At 42.4% G+C, this 27,006-nt stretch overlaps 1 protein-coding gene across 2 annotated transcripts in view; it reads left to right on the forward strand.

Annotated features, from left to right (window-relative positions):
- The window catches only part of CAMKK1 (calcium/calmodulin dependent protein kinase kinase 1), a 249,204-nt gene that overhangs the window by 214,692 nt on the left and 7,506 nt on the right, over nt 1-27,006 (forward strand). Inside the window, exons 15-16 of one of the 2 annotated variants that reach the window (XM_083174142.1) lie at nt 1,232-1,332; nt 9,302-9,343. In XM_083174142.1, coding sequence (XP_083030268.1) covers nt 1,232-1,332; nt 9,302-9,343 — 143 coding nt within the window. The remainder of the gene's footprint in view (nt 1-1,231; nt 1,333-9,301; nt 9,344-27,006) is intronic. The other variant, XM_083174143.1, reaches the window with a different exon arrangement.

The following is a 27,006-nucleotide window of genomic DNA, read 5'->3' on the forward strand; positions in this document are numbered from 1 at the left end:
ACTAATGTGTAGGGGTCCCAAGATAGCCGCCCCTATCACCCCCTCCCTTAATCCGGCCCTGATATTAACGTGCAAATATATATATATACGCACATTATGCAGCTTTGTATATTTTATGTCATATTTGACATAAACCTGGAAATCACAGCATTGTAGATGTGAGGGGGCAGCTCTCTAATGGTGGGCCTTCCACTGCAGTTTAGAGACCGCTGTCTCCATTTGAGAAAAAAAAAAACTCAATCCATCAGGGGAGGTTCTGGGTACTCTGTATTTGTCACTGAACTTCTTGTCTAAGGTAAAACTTAATGTAAACCTGTAGCACATAATTACAGTATGAAAAGGGGGTCAAATAAATAGCCTATTATAATATACAGATGAGACCATGCTCATCAATTGCCACCACTTGTGCACTGCATACGCATAATCAGTATATAGGATTGCATGGTATGCGCTCCCCCAATAATGAGTTGCACATGGATGAGAATAATAATTGCACCAGCAATACCTACGCATGCAGTGGCTGAAATGGGGAGGGACATACCTGTATGTGCACAGTAGTAGCACTTTGTCCACTTCCACATAACTGAATCTAAGAAGAAGAGGTACTGTAAGCTAATGAATTTAGTGATTTTTGCTGACTTTCTTTATACACATACACATTAGGACGATCCTGGCCACGCCGATATTGGCGGCAGCGGGGCCCGGCAGGGGGGGGACGACTGGTATCGGCAAGTGCATACACACTTACTGATGCAGCCGACAGCGGGTAGAGGGAGCAATGGTCATGCTGCAGCATGGCCGTCTTTGACTATGTCCTTCCTCGTCCAAAGATGTTTGGACAAGGGAGGTGGCCGTTAATGATGTGCGGGAGCGCGCATTGTTAACTATGCATAGCATACACACTGCACAATATTGTTCACAATATCGTTCAGAAAGCCCTTTCTAAATGATATTGTGACCAATATCGTCTAGTGTGTATGGGCCTTAAGAAATGTCTGGCCACAGAACAATTAGATGAAGGCTAATAATCTAAGGCACTGTGATTGGAGAAAGTTTTGTAGCCACTGGCTCAATGTTATCCATTTCTTTGTATACACACAGAGATTCTCAATATTGCCATGGGCTGGTCTTTTTACTTCACAGCAACATAAGTATATTAAACCAATGTCCACGTCTACCTGCATTTACAGTATGTGCATGTTCTTGTATTGACACTGTTGCTGTATTGTAGATTCTGGTGAAAGCAATGCTGAGGAAACGGTCATTTGGAAATCCATTTGAATGTACAAGGAGAGAAGAAAGATCGATGTCTGCTCCTGGAAACCTTTTAATGTAAGTTAACAGAACAATAGACCTTCACTGTATCATAATGCTGCCTAAACACTTTAGTTTCATGTTCTACATTTTGTAATGTTTTCATTTCTATGCACTGACAGTGCTTTCTGAGGAGAAGCAGAAGGGGCTGTCATGACTGAGTTATGTGAGCCTGATAGAATGTCATCTTATTAGTCTAGTTGCATAGAAGAAAAGACTTTCTAAAAGGCTCATACTCCGGCAATACCATACTCAAATCCTATAGGTTATTCTGCAATCTTTTTAGCTCAATGTGTGGTTTCTCTCACAGGGTAGTCTATATACTGAGGTCATGTTGGATAGATGTCTGTTATTTTGCTTATTTCCAGGATGAAGGTTTATACCTTCTTGATCGTTTTTTTTAAGTCTATGGCAAAAAAAAAATCTGGGATTGGTGTAAATTGATTTTTTAAATGTTTACAGGAATAGATTGCAAGTCTTTTACACAATGATTTATTCACGGCCCATTGTAAGAGAATAACAAATATCAGCAGTTTCTGTCATTGCATGTGGCTATGGATTCTCCAAATAAGCCAGTAAAAAATGTGTTGTTGTTTACTTATGTCTTAGTTTTGTTTTCACACGATTACATTTTTTATTAATTTCATAGATGATTCTTATTCATTTTTCACGAAACACATTTTTGCATGCTAATATTTTCATTTGGAGCAAGCAAGGGAAATATCTGGAGGCCAGCCACAATGTTAACGTCTACCTTCAATTACCATCTGTTATCACAGCGCAGTCTTGATGCCCCCACGACCCAAATGTTCCACAATCTGTTGCTTCTTGCAGCCCTCAGCCAGGGATTTTTGTTTTTTCACTTTTGGTTTCTTGAAGGGAAAGTTTTTTGATTTGTTTGTTTTTTGTGTTCAAGTGTCACTTTATTAGATTAAACATACTGCCACTTCCATGTACTCCTTCTCCATATACTATACCAGTGGTTTTTCCACAGCAGTGCCTGTGTGCCTCAGGGCACTTGCACTGGTGCTATTTGTTGGCAGTCCAGGGTAAATTTAATTATTTATGGTCAATCTAATGTTCAAAACTAGTGCTTGTGGCTTCCAATCATAAAATATGTGAACAAACAGGAGTGATTTCTGTCCCTCGCCACATAACTGAACCTAAAGATGACATGCTATAAATAGAATTTACTGAAAAAAAAATTTCTGAATAAGAAACTTTTGGCCTAGATCTGCTGTGAAAAAAATGATGATACTCTAGGGCACCATGATTCAATAAAAAGTTTGGCAACATGTTCCTTCTATACACTGCTATATATATATAAAGCAATGGAATAGCATAAAAACATATAGCAGATCTCGGACACGCATGTCCCTAGAGGATCCTCCAATTTTCTTAGTCTTAAATGTCCAACTGGTTCGTATCTCTGATGTTTTCAAAATATGATGCACAAAATTGGAAGATCTTGAAACAATTTACCCCCATTTTCAATGCAGATGATACATAATTCAATAAACTATTGTATTTATAGTTTCATGGCTATGTAATTAAGCTTCTATAAAAACATCTAGCAGTTAAGAAGCATCGACATTTGAAAAGGTGAATAGTACCAGAATGTGGATAAATTAGTTCATTCGTTATTTGACACAGTCGACATGGACACAGATTTAAGCGCACCTCGTCCCCTTGCATGGCTCGCTGCGCTCGCCATGCTTCGGGCACACTATATTTTGTTCTCCCACCACGCCCTAGTCGATGGTAGGGCATGAAATACTACCTGTGGGCACATGTCTGGTCAAAAAACAGTGAAAAACCCCATGTCGACCTTTTGACTGTCGACCTAGACCATGTCGACCTAATGCTTGTGTTCCTAGTGACTGTTGACCATCTTTAGGTCGACCAACCGACAGTATCCCCATTTTGGTGCCCCTCTTCCCCGCACTCAAAATAGGGACTGTGCGCACAGACAACTCTCTCAGCCAGTCACCAGCTGACCATTTATTTCAATGGGACTTTTGAAATCTCCAGCCTGCCCCTGCCAGTTCCCTGCACACACCTAGTTAAGGCCCTGGTCCAGGCACAATGTATAACCAGTGCCGAACTACCCATTAGGCATGTGCCTAGGGTTGGCACATGTTTGGGAACGTCACTTGGATGCTTGTGATACTACTGTCAGCCTGAAATGTAATTGCAAAATATCCACTGTACTGTACCATATTCCATCTTGATTAATGTGTAAATGGATACTGCCCCTGTAAACTTTCCTACTACGTAAATATGTATAAATAATCAGGGCCGGTGCCACCACTAGGCAGCTTTAGGCATTTGCCTAGGGCGCCGGCCACTGGAGGGCGGCAGTTTAGAGCAGCCCCCCATGGAGGTCGGCGTGGCCGCAAATATCACCCCTGCCCCCCGAGCATCACCCCTGTGGAGTGACTTCACCCTTACAACCACATTTTTTAAATGGCACTATTTAGTGTTCCATAAACAGAATTCGAGCATAAGTGCATTTTGATTCTATGATATAAGAAAATAAAAATATGAACAATGATAAAGGGAGCAAATAGACATTCTAGCCAGTGTACTTGTCTATGACCTCCAATGGACTTGCTACCTTACTATACTATTGGGAGATTTATCAATGCTTGGAGAGAGATAAAATACTAACCAATACACTTCTGTCATTTTGCAAGGTTTATAACATGGCTGCAGCTTTATCTCTCCCCACTTTCTTTTGAGTATTCTATACCCTTTTAATTCTATACCCTTTTACTTATATTATTATTATTATTATTATTATTATTATAAGTCATTCACATAAAATAGTCTACAAGATCTGTTTTTCATAGTACAAATATTGGAAAGAAAACCCTGTATATTACATGCAATTAGTGCATTTGGATTTCACCTTACGGTGTACACTCTGCGCTAAGGGTATACCTTTTTGGAAATGTTTGTCGAGGTTATATAACTCCTATATTTATACAATCACCACTATTAGTTTCTCTTTGAAAGAATAATGATTTTTATTTAAATGTACATGCGTATTATAATAAAAACACAACACACAATATAATGGGTGGTTTTAAAAGGCATTAATTGCCTAAATAAAATAATATAAAAAATTCATGTAAAAAAACATGCACATATAGATTATCTATGCACATGTGGGCTCTAGTACCGGTATACACATACAGAGGGGTATACAAACTGGGAGACACACTGGGGGTAATTGTCCTCAGGAATTGGTCCAATTCATATATGGGCAATAATATGATATAACAAGTCTCCGTTTAAAGTGGATTATCCACTAAAGCTTGATACCTGATTCTCCGGTGGGGTGAAGGTAACGTGGAAGTGTCTGCCGGCAGACTCCTGTTAGTATCCTCTTGACCAGAGGAATACTCAGCAGGTCCAGGTGCAGCGATGTGTCAACTAGTTTCACCAGGTAACTGGCTTCTTCAGGATGATCGCAGTAACTGGTTTCCTTCCTGTTTCTCCTTTTATCCCCTGGTGGTAGGCGTGGTCAGCATGACTTGTCAGTTCCTAATTTGCCAGCTGTCAGTTCCTAATTTGCCAGCTGTCACTATTCTGTTGTATAGTCACTTCGTATCGCGCTAGGCGGAGGGCGGGGTCAGCGTGACCTAGCTGTTCCTTATTGGGCAGCTATCTACCCAGCGTTTGGTCATTCAGTGTGCGTCGCGTCATTTCCGCCCTTCTCCTTCTGTAGCGTCCTCGATCTACTTCCGCCCTTAGTAGCGCGGCTTGCGTCTCTTCTTCTTTTGTTTATGGACGGTTGCCTTGGTTACCGGGCTGTCTTCTCCTCGTAACTTATCACTCTTGTTGTGCTGATTGTCCTAATATCATTCCCATATTGTTGTAGCTGTCAGAAGCTTCTGTTCAGCGAAATTCATTGTTATGGAGTCCCTTCAGCCTCTTAGTCCCGTTTTTTCAACGGTGATTATTAGATGTTATTGGATACATAAGGAAGGGGTTGGGACTTTAGACACAAAAGGTATGACAACCTATAGTTTTTGTAATGATGCTGATATAATAAATCATGTGTATATTCTGGTGGCGTTGTATGTATCATTCTGGAATTGCACATCCTAATGGTCAGACCATTAGGATGTGCAATTCCAGAATGATACATACAACGCCACCAGAATATACACATGATTTATTATATCAGCATCATTACAAAAACTATAGGTTGTCATACCTTTTGTGTCTAAAGTCCCAACCCCTTCCTTATGTATCCAATAACATCTAATAATCACCGTTGACAAAACGGGACTAAGAGGCTGAAGGGACTCCATAACAATGAATTTCGCTGAACAGAAGCTTCTGACAGCTACAACAATATGGGAATGATATTAGGACAATCAGCACAACAAGAGTGATAAGTTACGAGGAGAAGACAGCCCGGTAACCAAGGCAACCGTCCATAAACAAAAGAAGAAGAGACGCAAGCCGCGCTACTAAGGGCGGAAGTAGATCGAGGACGCTACAGAAGGAGAAGGGCGGAAATGACGCGACGCACACTGAATGACCAAACGCTGGGTAGATAGCTGCCCAATAAGGAACAGCTAGGTCACGCTGACCCCGCCCTCCGCCTAGCGCGATACGAAGTGACTATACAACAGAATAGTGACAGCTGGCAAATTAGGAACTGACAGCTGGCAAATTAGGAACTGACAAGTCATGCTGACCACGCCTACCACCAGGGGATAAAAGGAGAAACAGGAAGGAAACCAGTTACTGCGATCATCCTGAAGAAGCCAGTTACCTGGTGAAACTAGTTGACACATCGCTGCACCTGGACCTGCTGAGTATTCCTCTGGTCAAGAGGATACTAACAGGAGTCTGCCGGCAGACACTTCCACGTTACCTTCACCCCACCGGAGAATCAGGTATCAAGCTTTAGTGGATAATCCACTTTAAACGGAGACTTGTTATATCATATTATTGCCCATATATGAATTGGACCAATTCCTGAGGACAATTACCCCCAGTGTGTCTCCCAGTTTGTATACCCCTCTGTATGTGTATACCGGTACTAGAGCCCACATGTGCATAGATAATCTATATGTGCATGTTTTTTTACATGAATTTTTTATATTATTTTATTTAGGCAATTAATGCCTTTTAAAACCACCCTTTATATTGTGTGTTGTGTTTTTATTATAATACGCATGTACATTTAAATAAAAATCATTATTCTTTCAAAGAGAAACTAATAGTGGTGATTGTATAAATATAGGAGTTATATAACCTCGACAAACATTTCCAAAAAGGTATACCCTTAGCGCAGAGTGTACACCGTAAGGTGAAACCCCCCCCCACAGACCAACTAGAGGTATTATTGGTAGTATACCTCCACACTCACTGCAGCAGGGTTATCATATACTGTATAGTCCACGGCGCAACTCCTCCCGAAAAACCCACCCTTATATAGTGCATTTGGATAATGGATATCTAGCAATTGAAATATTTTATAGAAATGCAATGATAGATGTATGGAAAAATCTGAAAGAGGTTTTTTTTATTTTGTTTTTTTACTATATTACTTTGCACTACATCCTTGACCACTTCAAATTCTACTTCTATTTTTTAAAAGCAGCAATCCTTTACAAGGCAAAATCAACTTGGTTTTGCATTGCAAATGATCACCGTTTTTTGTTTTTCTCACAGCAGCAAAGATTGACCACCCTCTAAAGGTGTCTCTCTAAAGGTGCGTACACACGTACAGATTTTCTGTCTGATCTATCTGGTGGGAACAAAAACCTTGAAAACCGACAGTGATCAGTCAGACAAATTGGTTAATCATTCTAATATAACAAATTTATCAAAGCATATATATTTTTTTCTGTTTTCCTGCATTTGGGTGGAAATTTTTGATTGTCATATGCTCCCATCCATTTCCAGGTTTTTGTTCCCACCAGATAGATCAGACAGAAAATCTGTACGTGTGTACGCACCTTAGCAATGAGGTATATTCAGTGCCGATCAGGCGAGCTAGGACTGTGACCTGTAACGACCCTTAGTATTCAACTGACCCACTGCACACGCCGTTTCCACCTCGCTATTTCTAAAGAGCAAAGTGTGTGCGGCCATGAAAACATCAAGGCTAGCTGCATTAGCCATGAACCTCAATGTTCGGGGGAATCCAGAATGGTGAGAATTCCCTCGGAACACAGAATAGGGTGAGAGGTCGACGAGGGGGTTAAACGGCGAGGATGGCTTGCTTTTTGTGGTCCTCGCGAAAAAAAAGCTATCCTCACCATAACACACACACACACACACACACACACACACACACACACACACACACACACACACCAGCTGCATTGAATATATGCCATAGTGTTAACAATTCCATGTAAGTTTGAGAGAACATACAACTTCAGAAAGTTACTCTCTTTGCAACCAGTGCACAATAATATAGCTAGGCTTATCCAGGGCCTGCTCTACCAGTAGTCCACTCTGGTGTGGTGTAACAGAGTCTGTCTTCACAAAATGAAAGCAGTCTATTAGGAAGACAACTTTGTACTTAATGCAGGTGGCTGCTGTGGAGCTTCTAAAACATTCACACTTTCACTGAAGAAGCTGGAAAGTGGGTATTGGTGGCAATTGGGGGAGTGCAGTAGATTGAAGCTTTGTCTAAAGGGCTCAGAAGTCCTGGGATTTCCATGCCATTACTTTAAACTAGGACGCTTGTGTACATTTCTATACAGGTTCTGCTGATGATGATAAACTAGTTGAAATGAAGGCTTGAAGTCAGCCAGTCACAGAACTTGTGCAATTAATGAATGTACCAGTATAAAGGGATAGCATGGTTATCTTATTTATAGCCCATATACTCAGACACCAGTTAACTACCAAATCTATATCTGAACCATCAGAGAACACCAGTGCACCCAGTGGAATACCGCAAAGTTATTGAAAGTGTATACAGATAACAGCCTGGTCAGAATAGGACCAACTCCCCATCACTGAGCGATGGGGGTGTGGTATAGGGTTCCGACAGTCGGGATCCTGACAGTCATTAGCCCGACATCGCAAGCGCAACAAAGCCCCTTGCAGGCTCACTGCGCTTGACACGCTGCGCGCACGATGACTCGCTACGCTTGCCACCTATTCTATTCTCCCTCTATGGGGTCCACGAGGGAGAAAAGCCGGTGGCCATCGGGAACCTGTCTGTTGGTGTTTTAACAGTCGGGATCCCGACGTCGGGTAAATGACTGTCGGGATTCCGTTCAGCACCCGAGCGAGGGCAAGGCTAGCTAGCTATTATGCTATTATTTGCATGATCCAAATTAGATGGCATATTCCCTTGCACTTTAGCACTGATAAGCAAAGTCGTTACTTGGCAAAAATGGCATGGAAGCAAATGCTGAGAATTTACACATTATTACACACCCCTTAACCTGTGCCTTACTACTTTTTCTTGTCCCCTCTCAATTGCTGGGAGACAGAGACATGTACAGTAATACATACATAGTAAATCTTTTGAATAGCGTATGTCAATTTCCTTGTATATAAAGAATGATGGGGTGCTTGGAAATGTTGTTTCCATGGCAACATAACTCACATGTCGCTCTACTGTCAATAAATGTAGAAAATATTATACGATTTGAAACAACTTGCACAATGCTGTAGTGTTAAGACATACACAACCAGAGTATTGTTTTCTCATATCTGTTTTTGCTAAAACTTTCAATTGCTTAGTTGTGTTGGCTTTCAGTTCTCATTAAAATGTAAAGCATTTCAAATGTCTTTTCCCATGAGTAGATAAAGCTTCCCCATATAATGTGTGTGCTACCTTTTATTTATGCACTATGCATCCAGTATATTATATTTTTAATTACATTCTTTAAGCTGTCATTAAAACCAGAAAAAAAACAAGCATTGCATATTTTATTTTCCAGAAATTTTATTGCTGTTTCTTTTCTTTTTGTATCATTGTTTCATCTTGGAACAGGTGCCAGTTTAAATCATCTTTAAAATTGCATCCACACTTAAGGTAATTTCTGTGTTATGCCCCCTTTAATTACACGGGCGTGTGTTCAGTGTGTCTTCAGTCCTCAGTACTGTGCGTATAGCGTAACACCTACCATCCAAATTAACCATGTTTTTACTTGCCCTCCCCTTGCTAACAATGTTAGTTCTCCCTTAATGTAATTTTGTCAATGCTGAGAAATGTTTGCTTTTTTGTACTTGTTTTTTTCATTAGGGGACCGTGAACAAAGCTACAAAAACATCAGTTTGTCATACTTAATCTTAACCAGCATTGTGCAATTTAACATTGCTACTGCTCTATCTTCTTACCCTGTCCCCCAGAGACCTACTGGTACCATCCCGCATCCCTTCTGTCATTTTCAGCTTACTTAAATCAGATCAATCTGCTCCATACAGATCTTAACTCAAGTTGCCACCTCATGTTTCCTTTTGTTACTCGATGAGTAGTGTGCGCTCAACTTATCTTGCATCCTCTAGCAATGTTTTTGCTCCACTTTATGTCCTTTCCTTTTTGTTGGGATTTGGTTTACACAAAATGAAGTAACATTACAATATGTTTGTATATGACCAGGCTTTGTACACTTCTCTAATCTGGTCTACAGTATGATATGCCAGACTTTGTTGCCATAGCAGGTGCTCGGTTATTTCTCAGAGCTTCCCCATGTGCACTAGAGTCAGAGGCTTCCAAGAACTCCCCATAGAATTTGCTGATTATTAGGAAAATACAAGGGTTATTGAAGAAAGGTCTGAGTGCTGCCACCATGCCATTATTTATTTATTTATTTATTTGACGAAAAAATTAATAAATTTTGAAACGTTGATCATATCTTGGTCTATTCGTGTTTCTGTGAAAATTGCCGTGAGTGCCGCACCATCACCCGCCGCTTTATAGATATATATATATATATATATATATAAGAAATGAGTGCGCAATAACCTTCAAAAATAAATGTCCACAAGTCGGTGAGTCTTATCCTGATAAAATGTGATTTGCTGGCACTTTAGGTTCACTTTCAACCTGGCTGCTCTACCAATACCCGGATTCTCAGATCTAGAAGAATAAACAGGAGCACTCCATTGTGCGATATCAAAATGAAATTTTTTTATTCTTTAAAAAGTATTCCAAGCAAGGACAAGTACAAGGTAAAGTACCGCAAAGAACGGTTCAACACAACCGTAGTGTATATCAGCGTGAATCTCTGTGTCCTGTACAGAGTGTTGGAGTCGTTACACTCTGTATTCCTAGCTATTGACCACCCTCATCATCCCAGAGTCAGTGCCGACGTCCCTGCAGTACTTCAAAGCAGTTCCTCTGTCGGCCGGAGACAGCAGCTTTTATATAAATAGCAGATACAAATGCGTAGGGGCGGGGCCTGGCATCGTCTACTTGCTGAACAAACGAAAGAGTGTAACTTTTTAAAGAATACAAATGTGTCATTTTTGATATTGCACTATGGAGCGCTCCTGTTTATTCTTCTAGATAGGCGGTCCGGCACTCCCTGTGGTAGTCAATGTTGCTCTGGTTCCTTCCATGCACAAATAGGTAAATGAGGAGAAATAAAGCAGCGGCACTCTGAGGCTTAGATTAAATGTGTATTCAAATAAAGACAAGATTCTTATTAATGAGATGAGGCTGAGGTTTCAGAGAGCACTTGTCCCCTTTTCTCAAGGCATACATGAAGTCAAGTGAGACTTACTCTTACCTTATAAAAGAACAGAACACCAATGTGAGAAGACGGCCGGCATCACCCCCTCAGTGGTCCGGACCAGCTTCCGCATCCGCCCGGATGTGGGCTGATGTCACATCCTGCCAACACTGTCTCAGTGGCGACGGACGGATGCCACCCTCTTTTGTGCATGTGCCGTGTCCCAGATTGGGGGCGCTATGCTAGGAGCTTGAAAACGTGTGCATCTATGGGGCGCATGCACTCTATGGGGCTTTGCTACAGATAAAAAAGTGAAAAAGTGGTTTAATGAAATACCAGTGTTATAAGGTGCTGGAAGCACTTAGGCCCTTATTGTAGTGCACTCTTTCTGACAAAATCCTTCTTAGATGGACAAAACCATGTGCACTGCAGGGGGTAGATGTCAAATGTGCAGAGAGAATTTGATTTGGGTGGGGTTTTACTTCAAAGTGAGATCTATTTTGCAGTGTAAAAATAAAGCAGCCAGTATTTACCCTGCACAGAAACAAAATGACTCGCCCAAATCTAATTCTCTCTGCACATTTTACATCTGCCCCCCCCCCCCCTGCAGTGCACATGGTTTTGTCCATCTAAGAAGGATTGTGTCAGAAAGAGTGAACTAGAATAAGGCCCGTAGTGACATGTGAAAAACATACGCAAAAAAAGTATATGCAATAAAAATGGGAGGGGTGAGTTTAAGCAATGCAAATATAAGTGAGATATAAATGTTACAAATTCTGAATCCTATAAAAAGATCTATAGAAAAATGTGATCGTATGCTATGCATAAAACATGTTTGTAGCAATCCCAATGGATTACTCTTACAGCAGGGTGATACAAACGATGCAGCTGTAACTGTACAAAAGCGGTGGGAAGGTATGCAGCTTTGTCTAAAAAGTAATGAAACAAATTATAGAAAAAAAGTGAAAGATGAGAAACATGAGGAAGAAACCGGTATTAATGTAAAAGTAGTTTATGAAAACACAGTAAGGCAATGAACCACTCTCAGTTCCTTGCAGGATCACTTGAAGACATTGTAACTACATTTTTCATTTAATCCCAGCGAGAAGGTTGTGTCCAATACAAAGATCCATCTGGCTTCCAATTGGAGTAGGTTGTCTCCTCTGATGGATGCTACAGTAGTTGGTGAATAATAATCATGAACTGTAGCGATGTCAAAGGATGATTTTTCTCTGCAAAATTCCTGGCAACTGACTGATCTAAAGTCTTTTTTTGGAGGGCCATATAGATGGCTGACCGGTGGAGGGCCATATAGATGGCTGACCAGTGGAGGGCCATACGTTCTCTTATAGTTCTACTAGTATTACCCATGTAGTGTAGGCCACACGGGCATATTATGACATACACCATGTGGGTAGAAGTACATGTTAGAACATGTTCGATTTTAAACACTTTGTTAGAGTAAAGGTGCTTGAGTACTGTTCAGCATATTCTTGCAAGTCGTACACCCCAGACATCGGTAACAACCGGGTGCCTTCATCAGGAAATTTTTGTGGTGTTGCCGTGAAATTAAACCCTGTAACTGTCCGTGTGTACAATAGTGTCCCTAATGCTCCTGGCTTTGGTGATGCAAGCCATGGGGAACACTGTTTTAAAACAGGGGAGGTCTTTATCAGTGTCCACTATGGGCAATAATGCCCTGGTAGCTCTTTGGATGACCGGGCTAGATGTATTGTGCTTGGTTTTCAACGGAATTATATTTTTGCTTTCCCTTGGTTTAGACTGTAACAGATCTTCATGAGATTCAGATCATACCCTCTCTGGAAGAATTTTTGAACCACCTTATCAAGTTCTTCTGATAATAATTCCAGTTTACTGGTAATTCTGGCTGTTCTGATCAGCTGAGATTTGGGTAGACCTCTAATGAGCGCTTTGGGTGGTGGCTGTTAGCCGGTGCAGGTTGTTTTGGTCTGTAGGTTTGGAAAACACCCTCTTTGACCATCTGCAGTTGTTTACCTCAACTGTGGCATCCAAATGAGGGAGAAACAATCATGTTGGAAAGTGAATTTTATAGAAGATTCTGTGCCATTAATGTTGGTCATGAGAGAATTGAATTCTTCACCCCCTGTCCAGACCATAAATAGGTCATCAATAAACCATGCATATGCCAAGATGTTATTGGCTACCTTTTAGTATACTTGAAGAATAAATTATGCTCTCCATAAAGATGTTAGTGAATGAGGGTGCCCATGGCACACCCTGTATGCTGTAGATAGAATTTTCCATTGAAAAGGAAGTAATTCCTTTCAAGGGTTAACTTGAAGAGAAGGCAAATGTTGTGATCCATTTCCGTCACTTGTTCCTGAATGAGGAATTCTCTCATTGCCTCCAGTCCTGCTGCATGCGGGATACTGGTGTATAAGTTGCACTAATAAATGGGGCAAAGCATGGCACCTTTTAGGAATATCCCCATGTTGATTCAAAAGTTGTAAAAAGCTTGTGGTGTCCTTTATAAAGGTTTGTTGTTTGATCACCAACGGTTGCAGAATAGTGTCCAGAGGCATAGAGATAGGATGGAAGATGGAATCCCGGGCAGATATTATTGGTCTGCCCAAGAGTGCCTGAAAATTTTTGTGAATTTTGGGGACCGTGGACAAAAAAAGTGAAGGCCGGGTGTTCATGGGTCAAAGCCCCCTAGTATTTTACTGTTAATTTTCCTTCCAAGTGTGCTTCACGTAGAATGTTATCCACTTCTCTTTTAAACTCTGCCATGGTATCCATTGGTAGGGTACTATAAGTCGCGCTGTCTTCTAATTAATGGTAATTTTCAGCTATGTAATTTTTTAAATCTTGAATTACTACCCCGCCACCTTTTTATCCACGAAGATCACATCTTTATATTGGCCCAACTGTTAAAGGGCTTTTTGTTTTGTGCAACTCAGATTGTAGTAGATCTTCGGAGAGGCTGCTGAATATTTAGAGACTGGGGCGTCTAAAAGGCTAGAGAAGGATTTAATAGAGGCATTTGTGGAAGGAGGGTTGAAACCTGCCTTTGAGCAGTTGAAACGGCTGTCGGGTAATACAGTTGTTACTGTCTACATAATGCTGACTTATTAAATCACCAATTCTTCAACTCCGTGTGCCCGGCTCCATTCCTCACGTCGTGGGGGTTAAGTCCTTCTTATTATCAAACTTTATGTGCCTGGCACCAGGACTGTGTTTTACCAAGTGGAGTGCCCACCTGTGACATATATATATATATATATATCTCAAAATAGAAGAATAAATAAGTCCACTCCAGTGGTCTTTTTTTTCACAGAATTTCTTGTATTAAGGTAGGTACATCAGATGGGTCAACCCAGTAGTGGTCGACGTTTCAATGCCCTAGGGCATTTTCCTCAAGACACAAGGTTGTCCAAGAGAAACAAATACAAATGTTTTGTATTTGTTTCTCTTGGGCAACCTTGTGTCTTGGGAAAAATGCCCTAGGGCATTGAAACGTTGACTCATCTGATGTACCTACCTTAATACAAGAAATTCTGTGAAAAAAGACCTCTGGAGTGACTTATTTATTCTTCTATTTTGCTGTTAATCATTGTAGAAGGTACCCGGGGCAGCTCTATTAGGAGGCTGAGAGTGCCGACTCTGTTTGTTTGTGTATATGTATATATTTATAATCACTTATGAAATACTGTAGCCACATAAAGGTTTGATAGAAGAAAATCGGGAAGCCAGCACATCCAGTTTGAAGAAAATCATTTTTTATGTCCAAATACAAGTCATATCAGACTCCAAGTTGCATATTCATATCAGTATAGAAACATAGAATTTGACGGCAGATAAGAACCACTTGGCCCATCTAGTCTGCCCCTTTTTTTTTTTTTCAACATTCAATCTTTATTTCAAATTTTTCATCTTAATTACAAGGGGGTAAACAACATAAAAAAAAAAAATGGGGTAACAATGGGAAAGGGGTGCGGGAATTGAGGGAGCAGGACATACAGAGGTATTGATGGTTTGAAGTAATGACAAAGGAAGAGACAAAGGACAAAAGATAAGCAAAGTACATCGAATATGTTAGACATCAGAGGCCGTTGAAGGTGACTCGTTTAAATCAAAAGGAGAAGGCTGAGACTGTGACCTAGTATGTGTTGATGGTGCTCCCTTTCCCTCTGTGACATAGTCATGCCATGGGAGCCATTTCATAACAGGAGAAGAGAGTGCTGTGGAGTAAGAGACACCTTTGGTCTCCATTTCAAAATTGAATTGAGTTTTAGAGACCACTTTGTCAAATGGGGGTATGACAGGGGATTTCCAGTGTTGGGCAATAGTGGCTCTGGCAGATAGTAGGATATGGCCTAAAACATAGCGGGCAGACTTGGGTACTGAGCTAGGATACCAATGTAATAAAGCCACAGAGGGGTCTGGAGATAGTGTGAGACCGAGGACTTCAGAGATGAGGTTAAACACTTTAAGCCAAAAAGGCTGTATAATAGGGCAATCCCAAAAAACATGGAAAATGGTACCTTCGTGGCTGCAGAGGCGCCAGCAAAGTTTAGAGGTAGCAGGCCATATTTTATGTAATTTAGCTGGGGTAAAGTACAATCTATGGAGTAATTTAACATGCATTTCAGCATGATTGGTACATTTAGAAAGGTAAAAAGAAGACCTATGGATAGTTTCCCATTGTTTCAGAGTAAAGGTGCGGTGGAGGTCATTCTCCCAATTCAGTTGAGCAGGGGACTTAACTAGCGAATCCGGAGGGGACAGTAAGACATACCAAAAGGATATGGCCCCACGTGATGAAGCTGTAGTTAATCTCTTTAAAATATGGTCAGGGGGGGCATGGAAAGACTTTGGAGATCCACCCACCTTTTCTACCCAACGTTTAAGTTGTGAGTAATAAAACCAAGCTGAGGGGCCCAAGGGAAACTTTTCTCTAAGGTCAGAGATTGATAGAAGAGAGGATTGTGAAAAGAGGCCTGTAAGAGAGTCAATACCCAGGCTTTCCCAATAGGAAATATGGAGATGAGGCAATAACATATCTAAGGCCCTAAGGGATACATTCCTAGTAGGGAGTGAACAATCAAAATGGCTAGAGTGTCTAAGGTCCCATACTCTCAAGGTGTCAAGAACAGAAGCAGGGGACAGAGGGGAATTAGGTCGAAGTTGTCTGGGTAACCACAGAAGATCAGCAAGTGGAAAACCATTATAGAGGGTACGTTCTAAGTCAACCCAAGGTTTAGAGTGAGGTGGAAGAGACATATCACATAATTGGGAGAGTAAGGCTGCTTCATGGTATCTGTTCAGATCAGGAAGGGAGAGACCCCCTTGTGGCCGAGAGCGGGTCATACGAGTGTAAGCTAATCGGGGGGCTTACGTTTCCACACATATGTCAGCATCAGTCTTCTCATCTGGATCAACAGTTTACTGGGGACAGCATAAGGGATGGCACGGAATACATACATTAATTTCGGAAGTAACATCATTTTATATGCCGCTAACCGGCCTAACCAAGAGACCTCGTGGTTCATCCAGGACTCAGCTAAGGTAGTCAACTGGGTCAGCAAAGGAGTATAATTAACTGTATGAACATTTTGAATGTTGGAGGGAATAGAAATACCTAAATAGAGCAGGGAAGTATCTTTCCAGTTAAAGGGAAAGCGTGATTTCAAGGACCTTACGATCTGAGGAGGAATATTAATGGGGAGGGCATCTGACTTAGTGGTATTCAGTTTATAAAATGAGGCAGCGCTAAAGCTATCCAATATGTTATGAAGTGAGATTAACGAGGTCTCTGGGTCAGTTACAAACAATAAAATAGTCTGCCCCTTTTTTAAACATGTTACCTCAAACCATATTTGATCCTTATTTTTTTTGTAAGGATATCAATATGCCTATCCCAGGCATGTGTAAATTATACTACTGTATTTGCCTCTACCACCTCTGATGGGAGGCTATTCCACTTATCTACTACTCTTTCTGTGAAGTAATTCTTCCTCAAATTTCCCCTGAATCTTCCTCCCTCTAGTTTCAGTGCATGTCCTCGTGTTCTGCTGCTCCTCTTCCTGTGAAGAATGTCTCCCACCTGTACCTTGTTAAAGCCCTTGATATATTTGAAAGTTTCTATCATTCCCCCCCTTTCCAGTCTCTGCTCCAAAGTATACATATTAAGATATTTTAGTCTTTCCTGGTACGTTTTGTGATGTAGGCCATGCACCATTTTAGTTGCCCTTCTTTGGACAGTCTCTAATGTATTTATATCCTTCTGGAGATATGGCCTCCAGAACTGAATTCAGTACTCTAGATGAGGTTGTACAAATGAAGTATACAGTGGCATTATTACTTCTTTCTTTCTACTGCTGATACCTCTCCCTATGCAACCAAGCATCTGACTTTCCTTTTTCATTGCTTTCTTACATTGCCTACCTGCCTTTAAGTCCCCTGAAATAGTGACACCCTAGATCCCTCTTCCTCAGTAGTTTTCATTATAGTGCCATTTATACCATATTTAGTCTTTGGATTTTTGAGACCTGACTCTGATTCATCATGCTGATATGATTATGATGCCGTGGATTGCTCAATACCAGTATTTTTGTAAATTGTCTTTGCATCCATCTACTGCAACTTGAAGAATGATAGGACTTAAGAATTTAAATATAAAAACTTTTCTCTTCCAAGTGGATGTGCTGGCTTCTTGATTTTCTTCTTACAAACCTTTATTTGGCTATAGCACTTGATTATATATACACACACTTCAAGTGTGTGTGTATATATAATCTATAAATAAATTAAAATAGTGCAGACTGTCTATTTCTATATATCTATATCAATCACAGGGTCTCTGCACTCACTATATTAACTGTCAATAATACATAGTGGAGATGTAGTTCATGTATTGATCAAGGCAAGGGACTCCACTTTTTTGCAGGTACCACTTACAGTTGCTCAAATCAAGCAGTAGGGAACAGTAGTATCTGGGAATAAATTAATCTCAATAAAATGGACTCAGTTGAGGGAGTTCCTGACAGTGTGTGCAGGGCAGAAACTAGGGTTTCCGGCGCCCGGGCCTGACCGGGGGGGGGGGGGGGAATGACCGCCTTGGCCCTGGTGCCGGAGACACCCCCTTCCCACTGACAACTTACAAAACTCCTGTGTGCAGCCAGCGGGGGTCCAGGGACAGGCAGCGGGGTTCCGGGGACTGGTGTAGCCGCTGTAGCGGCAGCTTGACTCTGTCCGTCTCTCCTACTAGCACGGCGGTGGGAAGCGCTGGGGATGACTTTGAAAAGACTTGCCGGACGCTGATTGACTAAATTCAGCCAATCAGAGTCCAGCAAGTCTTTTCAAAGTCATCACCAGCGCTTCCCGCCGCCGTGCTAGTAGGAGTGAGTAGAGATGGACAGAGTCAAGCTGCCGCTACAGCGGATACCCGGAACCCCGCTGCCTTTTACCGGACCCCCTCCATCGCCCGGTGCGCGTGACCCCCCCAGCCCCCCCCTAGTTACGGCCCTGGTATCCTCCAAATCATACAAGGATAGACCAGCCACCCATCCCTGCTGGAAGTGTAAATTCTATAAGAACAGGAGGTAGATAATTTATGAGCATTAAGGCAAGATTTGTGGCACAGAATGTGCCAGAGGTGTATGGCTTTCATTAGTAAGGGATTATAATGTACCTCTAGTGGAACTTGCTGCTGATGGATATGAATAAAGTATTTAAGGTCATGGTAAATCAAGGGATGTGTTGGCATAAACTGCATTCTCTTGTAACCATTCTGTCAAGAATCTCACCAGGGAGGCAGGATAACTGTAACAATATTGGGAAAATGTATCCCTTTATTAGATTTATGTTGATAAGGTTTCCTATGTAATGTAGTAATTAGCTGAATTTATTTTGAAGTGAGGAGGATAGGTACAGCCATGGCCAAAAGTTTTGAGAATGACACACAAGTATTGCATTTCAAAAAGTTTGCTACTATTAGATCTTTTTGTCAATGTTACTATGGTATAGTGGAGTCAAATGACAAGCATTTCATAAGTGTCAAAGGCTTTTATTGACTATTCTTGCAAAGAGTCAATATTTGCAGTGTGGTCCCTTCTTTTTCAAGACCTCTGCAATTTGCCCTGGCATGCTGTCAATGAACTTCTGGGTTTATCCGAATTGTAGGTTTATGTTTGTCCATCAGCTTCTTGAAGATTGACCACCAACTTCTCAATGGGATTATAGCCTGAGGCATTTCCTGGCCATGAACCCAAAATGTCAATGTTTTGTTTTCCCGAGTTACTTGGCTATCACTTTTGCCTTCTGGCAAACTGTGCTATCATGAAAGCTGAATAAACTTTAGAAGATGGTCCTGGCACTTGCTGCATGTTCCTGGGCGCACTGGAGCCTTCTTCACAGCAATTGAACTTCTCTCATTGAAGTTTCTTGATGATCTGATAAATAATAGATTTTTTGCTGCAATCTTCTTAGCAGCAATACCCCTGCCTGAGAAGTCCTTTCTGTGCAAAGCAATGATAGCTACAAGTGTTTCCACTCACCAAAGGAATCAGCTGCGCTATATAAGACGCTGTAACGGAATCTGCTGCGCTATATAAGACGCTGTAACGGATTCTGCTGCGCTATATAAGACGCTGTAATGGATTCTGCTGCGCTATATAAGACACTGACGGAATCTGCTGCGCTATATAAGATGCTGACAGCTGTAAATAAATAAATATATATACAGATAAAGATAAATACTGTACAGCACAGCAGGGCGGCAGCAGAAGCCCGAGAGATTCACTCCCCCCCCTCCCCTCCCCCAGGCCCCACAAATCCCCCAAACCCCAAGTTTATTACTGTTTATTAACATCATTAATTAGCTTAAAAAAAAATAAAAGAAATCCACCTTGAATAACGGGATAACAGGACGGCAGCAGAAAACCTTCTTCTCCTCCAGGCTACAGCCAGCGCTTGGGAAGCTTGTATGCCTCCTCCAATACCCCCCCCCCCCCCCCCTGAGTAGCACTGGCACTGGCTGCAGAGTCCCCTGCCGTATCTCGCGGCTCCTTGCCCGACTCCCCACTTGCTAAGGCCGCTGTCACTCAGTGAGTACAATCAAGTGGCAGGAAGGGGTTGGGGGGGACGCCGCTGCATACAAGGGTACTACCGGGAGGGGGGGCGCTGCATACAAGGGTACTACCGAGAGGGGGGGGGGCGCTGCGTACAAGGGTACTACCAACCGGGCACCACCTCTAAAAGTGATCAGAACATCGGGCGAAATGGAGCCAGTGCCCCCTTTAAGGCTGGCGCCCGGCGGCAGATGACTCCATTGTCTCCGGGAGTTCAGCCACTGTTATGTGCCCATCTCTGCCATTATCTTCCTGTCATCATGCACATGGTCATGGTGCCCACTGCTGTCTTGGCTGCTGTCCTCATTTGCATTGGCAGTTACACCAAGCATGTACTGGAAGCAAAAGATACCTCTGAGACATACTACCCATCTCTGTCCACAAACCTCAACCATGCCTTACAGCAGAGGTGGCCGGACTTTTGGAACCCGGGATCTACTTTTTGTACACTTACTCACCGGGGATCCACTTACTCACTGGGGATCTACCGGAATCTCCCCCTTTGCAAAATATTCCCCTGCCAGTGCAATATGCCCCTTAAACATCATGACAGAATGAGCCAAAATTCACATTACAGTCTGCCACACGGAATGCACCGAAATTCACATTTTGCCACACGGAATGTGCCAAAAATTCACAAGAAGTCACACGGAATGCGCCAAAAATCACAATAAGTCACACAGAATGCGCCAAAAATCACAATAAGTCACACAGACAGAGTGTGCCAAAATTCACAATAAGTAACACAGAGTGTCGCCAAAATTCACAATAAGTCACACGGAATGCGCCAAAAATCACAATAAGTCACACGGAATGCGCCAAAAATCACAATAAGACACACGGAATGCGCCAAAAATCACAATAAGTCACACAGAATGTGCCAAAAATCATAATAAGTCACACTAAAAAGCGCCAAAATTCACAAAAAGTCACACGGAATGTGCCAAAAGTCACAATAAGTCACACAGAATGCGGCGAAATTCACACACAGATTGAGCCGAAATATGGTTATGCAGTGGGAGGAGGGTCTCTTCACAAGTGTAATGTTGTCTCAGTAGCTGCCTGTGATGGAGTTTTGTGCCCCTTTAAAAATGTTTATGTACTTTTAAGGAAGGCACAAAACTTCAATCACAGGCAGCAACTGGGACGATATTACACTTGTGAATATGCCCACTTCCCCCTCCCTCCGTGTAAGAGCATAGAAGACTGGAGAAAACCCTCCCACCCCACATGTAGTGCATTTTACCCCAATTTTACTGTACTTGCCAGGATCCCCGCTGCCGGCTGAGCCTCCGTGCTGCCGCTGTGCCTCCTCACTGCTTATGAGAATCCCCCACTGACACAGGGCTCCCGAGTCCCATGCTGCTGTGATCTCTCCGTTGTTGCTGCTTTGCTTCCTGCTCCTCACTTGCGGTGCGCGGGCGACGTCATGACGCCATCCGCGCACTGGATTACTGGGAACGCTGAAGTCTCTGAGAACCTCTCAGAGGCTTCAGCTTACAATGGAAACGGATGTCATTGGGTTCTGTGCATCTGCACAGTAATCACCCAGAAACATCCAGGTGACTGGAGTGCTGCTGCGCTGCCCGGAAGCCGGACCGGGCAGCAGCAATTTAGACAGGAGAGAGTCAGCCGCCCGGACGGTGCGCTTGGCGGCAGGGACCGCCGGGCGAGCAGAGCAGGAGACAGGCGCCGGGCAGGGCAGCCACCGCGCACGCTGCCCGCCATTACCGTTACACTATTAAGTATGATCCTCCTTATGCAGGGATCATTTGCGGAGGGGGGGCGGGCCGGCGGCGCCATTCGACCAATCGGCGCCCGGAGCATGAGCTCCGGTGGCTCCGCCCTCCCTACGCCTCTGGTGATTCGTGTTTGGCTGCCAAACACGATGCACACATGGATCAGTCAGATCTGTGCAGTGCTTATGTGTATAAAATGTGAGAGAGTTAAATTATTATTATTTCTTTAAACGGCGTGGGTTCCCCCCTAAGCATAACCATCCCCAGGCTCTTTCAGCCAGTACCAAAAATACAGTGGAAAAAAAATACATAGACCAGGATGTAATAAGAGCTAGTTTTAGTATCTACAAAAAAATCACTCAAAGTTAGATGCTAGACCAGGGCTGGGCAACACCTGCCCTCCAGATGTTAGTGAACTACACATCCCAGGATGCTTTGCATTAGTTTTGCTATGTGGCCATGCTGAAACTGATGCAAGGCATGCTGGGATGTGTAGTTCATCAACATCTGGAGGGCCGGTGTTGCCCAGCCCTGTGCTAGACTGTCCGAATTATTTCTGGAACCTGCAAAATGTTATGGTGTGTTATGCTCTGTTTGCAAATCGAATGTGAACTCTAGTGGTATTTAGATCAGGAAGCAGCCGATTTATTCAGACCCACCAGAATGCAAAGTATATTGCTTAACAGTTGCATGAAGCTCTATAAATTAGAGCTGGTTTGTTTGGGTGAGTTTTACTTGGCAATATTTAAATGAAATTACAATTACAAAATTAGAGCACATTTGTAATAAACATTAAAAAAAATTATTTCTAACCATAAAAATTCTAAATATACTTTGATTTATCAAAATAACTCATGTTCTGTACATGTAATTTATTTGTTATGCAGATCCACTCACATACAGTGAAATGCGGCTTGTCTATGTTTTGTGTAACAGTTACACTGTTTGACTCTTAAACACTGTCACAATTACATACAGAATATAGGCATGCTGCATATCATTTTAATCAGAAAAAGCTGCTTGTGCATCTAGTTTGCATTTTGATACACAGACGATGCATTCAATGGGTAAAAACAGAAGAAATACATGTATAGGAATTGTTATTGTAGGGAGTATATCTGCTCTAAAGCCCAAAGGTCAAAAGAGAACCGAGCTGTATTAATATATATTTATTTATTTAGTTGTAACGCCGGACCCACCCCAGTTTTGCCATGTGGCCTGATGATGCACTGGTCCATTCCTGACATACTTAGTATAGGAACAAGAAAAAGGTGGATGTACAGCGCTAGGTTTGTTCTGAAGAAGTATACACTACCACATGTGAATATTATAGCATTTAATAATAAAAATATAATTCAATGAGAGCTCTCATAATAATTCATAAACAATAAAAATACATTAAAAATACATATAATAGGACAGAGGCTCTCTGATGTAAATATCTCCACAATATTGGCACCAGCACGTTATATTTACCAGGGGGAGACGGGGGAAATGGAAAGTCTCCTTAAAGGTCTAGCTGCATAGGTTATGTCCCCATCCGGATAAATGCCCAGTAGGTCCAGGTGATCCAAGCAGGTTTGTTATGGCAGTCCTTTTGGTATAAGCATACCTGGCATGACACTGCTGATAGCTGCTGAATTGGAGAGGTCCTGGAGACAATAGTGAAACCAGTCCGGAATAAAGTGCGGGATATAGTGCAGTCCTGGTATTGTGCAAATGGCAGTTAGGTGCAGTGGAGAGATACTGGATGCTGCTCAACGCGTTTTGACGCTAGCTCGCGTCTTCATCAGGAGCTTGGGTATGAGTATTAGTACAGGAACAATGCACTTCTACCCACCAGTTAAGTTGCAATTGGCAAAACCTTTGGAGTTCTAGGACATCAGTGTTTATGAAAGATTAAACTTTGATCCAAGGCTGGAAGTCATTATTTCTTTTTTTTTTCTTCGTGTTCAAGCTCATTCTAATAGCCTCTGGGAAAATGGATTACGAAGACGAGCAACTTCCCTCAGGCACAGCTGTAGGAAAATGTGTTGTTTCAACAAATGTTTATTCTGGCCATGGAAATGTCTCTCTGAAATATTGAAAGTGATCTTTTATGAAAAGTGAAATGTTGTGCTATTTACCTTTTTAATACTGGCATTATGTGAGCATCCAAAACAGTGTATAGAAATCCCTAATTTGTTACAAAAAAGGTAAGTCCTTCCACACAAGTAAACTCTCAAGGTCAGATTTTATTTAATTTCATATTAATTTTATTAATAAATATAAAGTACAATTGCCCTTAGCAACCCATCCAGAATCTTAATGCTACACCACTTTCTCAGCCCGATTTAAGATTTGTTAGCAAAGCAAAACCATGTTGTACTGCAGGTGGGGCAGATGTAATATGCAGAGAGATTTAGATTTGAACTATAATCTATTGCAGTGTAAAAATAACTTTGTCTAAAATCTATGGGCTACACGCAAAATTAGCCAGTATTTACTCTGCAGAGAAAAAATATGGTTGCATTTGCTTCCCTTGCATTACAACATGGTTTGTTCCAGGCACAAAATGACTTGCTGTACTGAATCTGGCCCTTAGTTTACACCATTTGTAATGAACGTCCATCAGGACAATCGCTTCTGAGGTAGGACTAAAAATGCTGATGTTTTAACAATAATTAGAACTGTAAGTGTTTGTAACAGAATAATCTTCAGTTGAATTAGGAATGTGCAGATATTAAGGTTATTAGCAGTGGTGGTTTTTACCACCCAGGTAAAATCCGCCACTGTGGTGAAGCCAGATGCAGTCTGTGAGACTGCACTGGCTTCACTGTGACTGGCACTGACTTCCAATTGGAAGTCTGACCAGCCAGTCACCCAAGGCAGTCCATTTGGATCTGTTCCCTCCCTCCGGGATGCCTCTCTATGGGCTGCTGCGTGGCAGCCTATAAAATCTGGGGTCTGTGCATGCACAGTACCTACGTCGGTACTGCCTATGCTCTGGTCCCGGTGCCTGTCCTCTCTACTGTACAGGCGCCTGGACCTTGATTTCACTTCTACAATAAGGTATGAGCCGCCACTGGTCATTAGGCCCAGGCATACAGAGCAACTGAATGGAATTTGAGTGGTTTTGAGAAATTGCGTAGCGCTACACAAGGGGTTCAGCCTGTCTGAGTATATAGAAAGCTTCCCGGCTTTCTGAAAAAGGACACTAGGATAAATGGGTAAATACTCAGTAAATGGACGCACCCCTTTCTGGACTCATCGAAATAAAACAAAAAAATGGAAACGATACCATGGGACCTGCCTCCTGTGTGCCCCTGCTCCCCGGCGCCCTGACCATACCACGCGGCCCGCATGACAGACAGCGCGACCCCTAACTGTGATGTTCAACGTGACCACATCAAACCTCCACAACCCAGTGTATTGAAAAGTTAATCCAGGGACAAGAAACAGACAACATCAGAAGGGGAGTATAGTTTCCATGTTTTTTTTTGTTTTATTTCGATGAGTCCGGAAAGGGGAGCGCCCATTTATACAGAGTAACTGACCTAAAGTGTTTTTATTTACTACTACCTATCTGTAGGGGCATAATTAGAACTTTGTGGGCCCCATCGCAAAATCTTGAAAGGGCTCTCCAACCCCCCTGCCTGCTGTTGTCCCTAGAAGCTCCTTGCAGGAGAGAGAGAAAAAGAGGAAGGGGGGGGGGGTTGAAAGACAAAGGGTGTAAGAGAGAGGGAGGAGCAAGAAGAGCTAGATGGGGGATTTCATGGAAAAAAAGGGAATAAGAGAAAAAGATTAGCAAAAGAGGGGATCAGGGAGAAAGAAGGTGTCGGCGAGAGAGAGTAAGGGGAGGAGCAAGTGTCAGGGAGAGAGAGAAATAGGGGTGCAAGAGGGTGTCTAGGAAAGAAATAGTGTTCAGGGAGAGAGTATGTCAGCAAGAGAGAAAAAGGGACAAGGTCAGGGAGAGAGCCAAGGTGAGAAGGAGAGAGACAGCCATAACTAGACATTTTGGTGCCATGTGCCAGAAAGAGTTGGTGCCCCCTCTCCCCTATATTTAAAATAACACCAGAGTGTGCCTTCATGGGGAATGGGCGATGTCACAAAATAGTACCAATTCATGTTATGCAGCACAGTAGTCTCCATTATTCAAATTTTGCAGAACAGTAGTGCAACTTATACATATTACTTCAGGTAGAGCCCCCTCATATACATTACCCCAAGTAGTGTCCTATTTACACATTACACCAGGTAGAGCTCTTGTTAGTCATTATGCCATGTAGCACCCCCTTATACATAATACGTCAGGTAGAGCCCCCTTATATACAATACTCCAGGTAGAGCCCCGTTTCATACATTATGCCACATAGTTTCCCCATTACACAATACACCAAGGAGAGCCTCATCACACGTTACGCCAGGCAGAGCCCTTGTTGCACATTATGCCAGGTAGAGTTAGAAGGACAGGGAGAGTACTACCTGAGTACTATCTGACTCTAGCTGCAGAATATTCTGAATGGGGTGGGTACTTCCCAGCATTAGGCCATGCCCCTAAATGCACATAAATCACGGCACTTGAGACAGTGAGGTAACACCCGTTTACACTGTATCCTCCTTGTGGCTGCAGCCTTGGTAGAAGGGTGGGGAGGATATGATATCGGCAGCGGTCGAATATGATGCAGAGCTGGGGGCAGCTAGTGCCTGAGTACAGGGGGAGCTGCAGGCACGCGTATTAGCCCAGGCCCCAAAGCTGCTGCACCCTTGGTATGCCACTGCCTATCAGTTGTTTCCTTTCCATTAAGATTTTGTATTCTTTCTAAAACTGCTCTATACAATGAGCAGACACAGTCCGCACAACCTCCAGCATCCCTTAGAATACTTGTATTAACACTTTCTACAATCAGGATCACCTGGTCATATTGGTGGATATTTATGTAAAATTAATGCTTCTGTGCAATTAGAAGGCAGATCTTTGTTGCTGTTGTAGAATACTGTACTTGCCTCGGCACTAGTTACCATGAATCATGCGGAGTCCTTCATTACATCATTCTTACAGTGGCTTCATAACCCTGACTGACTGATCGAAGCTTATGTCACAGCATTTATTTTTTGAAAGACTGCTGTAAAATGATTTTCGTTATCAGTGTGGTCCGGAAAGCTTTCCTCTGGTCTTATCTGCCAAGT

Source organism: Crinia signifera, chromosome 2 (assembly GCF_055691185.1).
Source record: "Crinia signifera chromosome 2, ASM5569118v1, whole genome shotgun sequence".
Classification (NCBI taxonomy): Eukaryota; Metazoa; Chordata; class Amphibia; order Anura; family Myobatrachidae; genus Crinia; species Crinia signifera.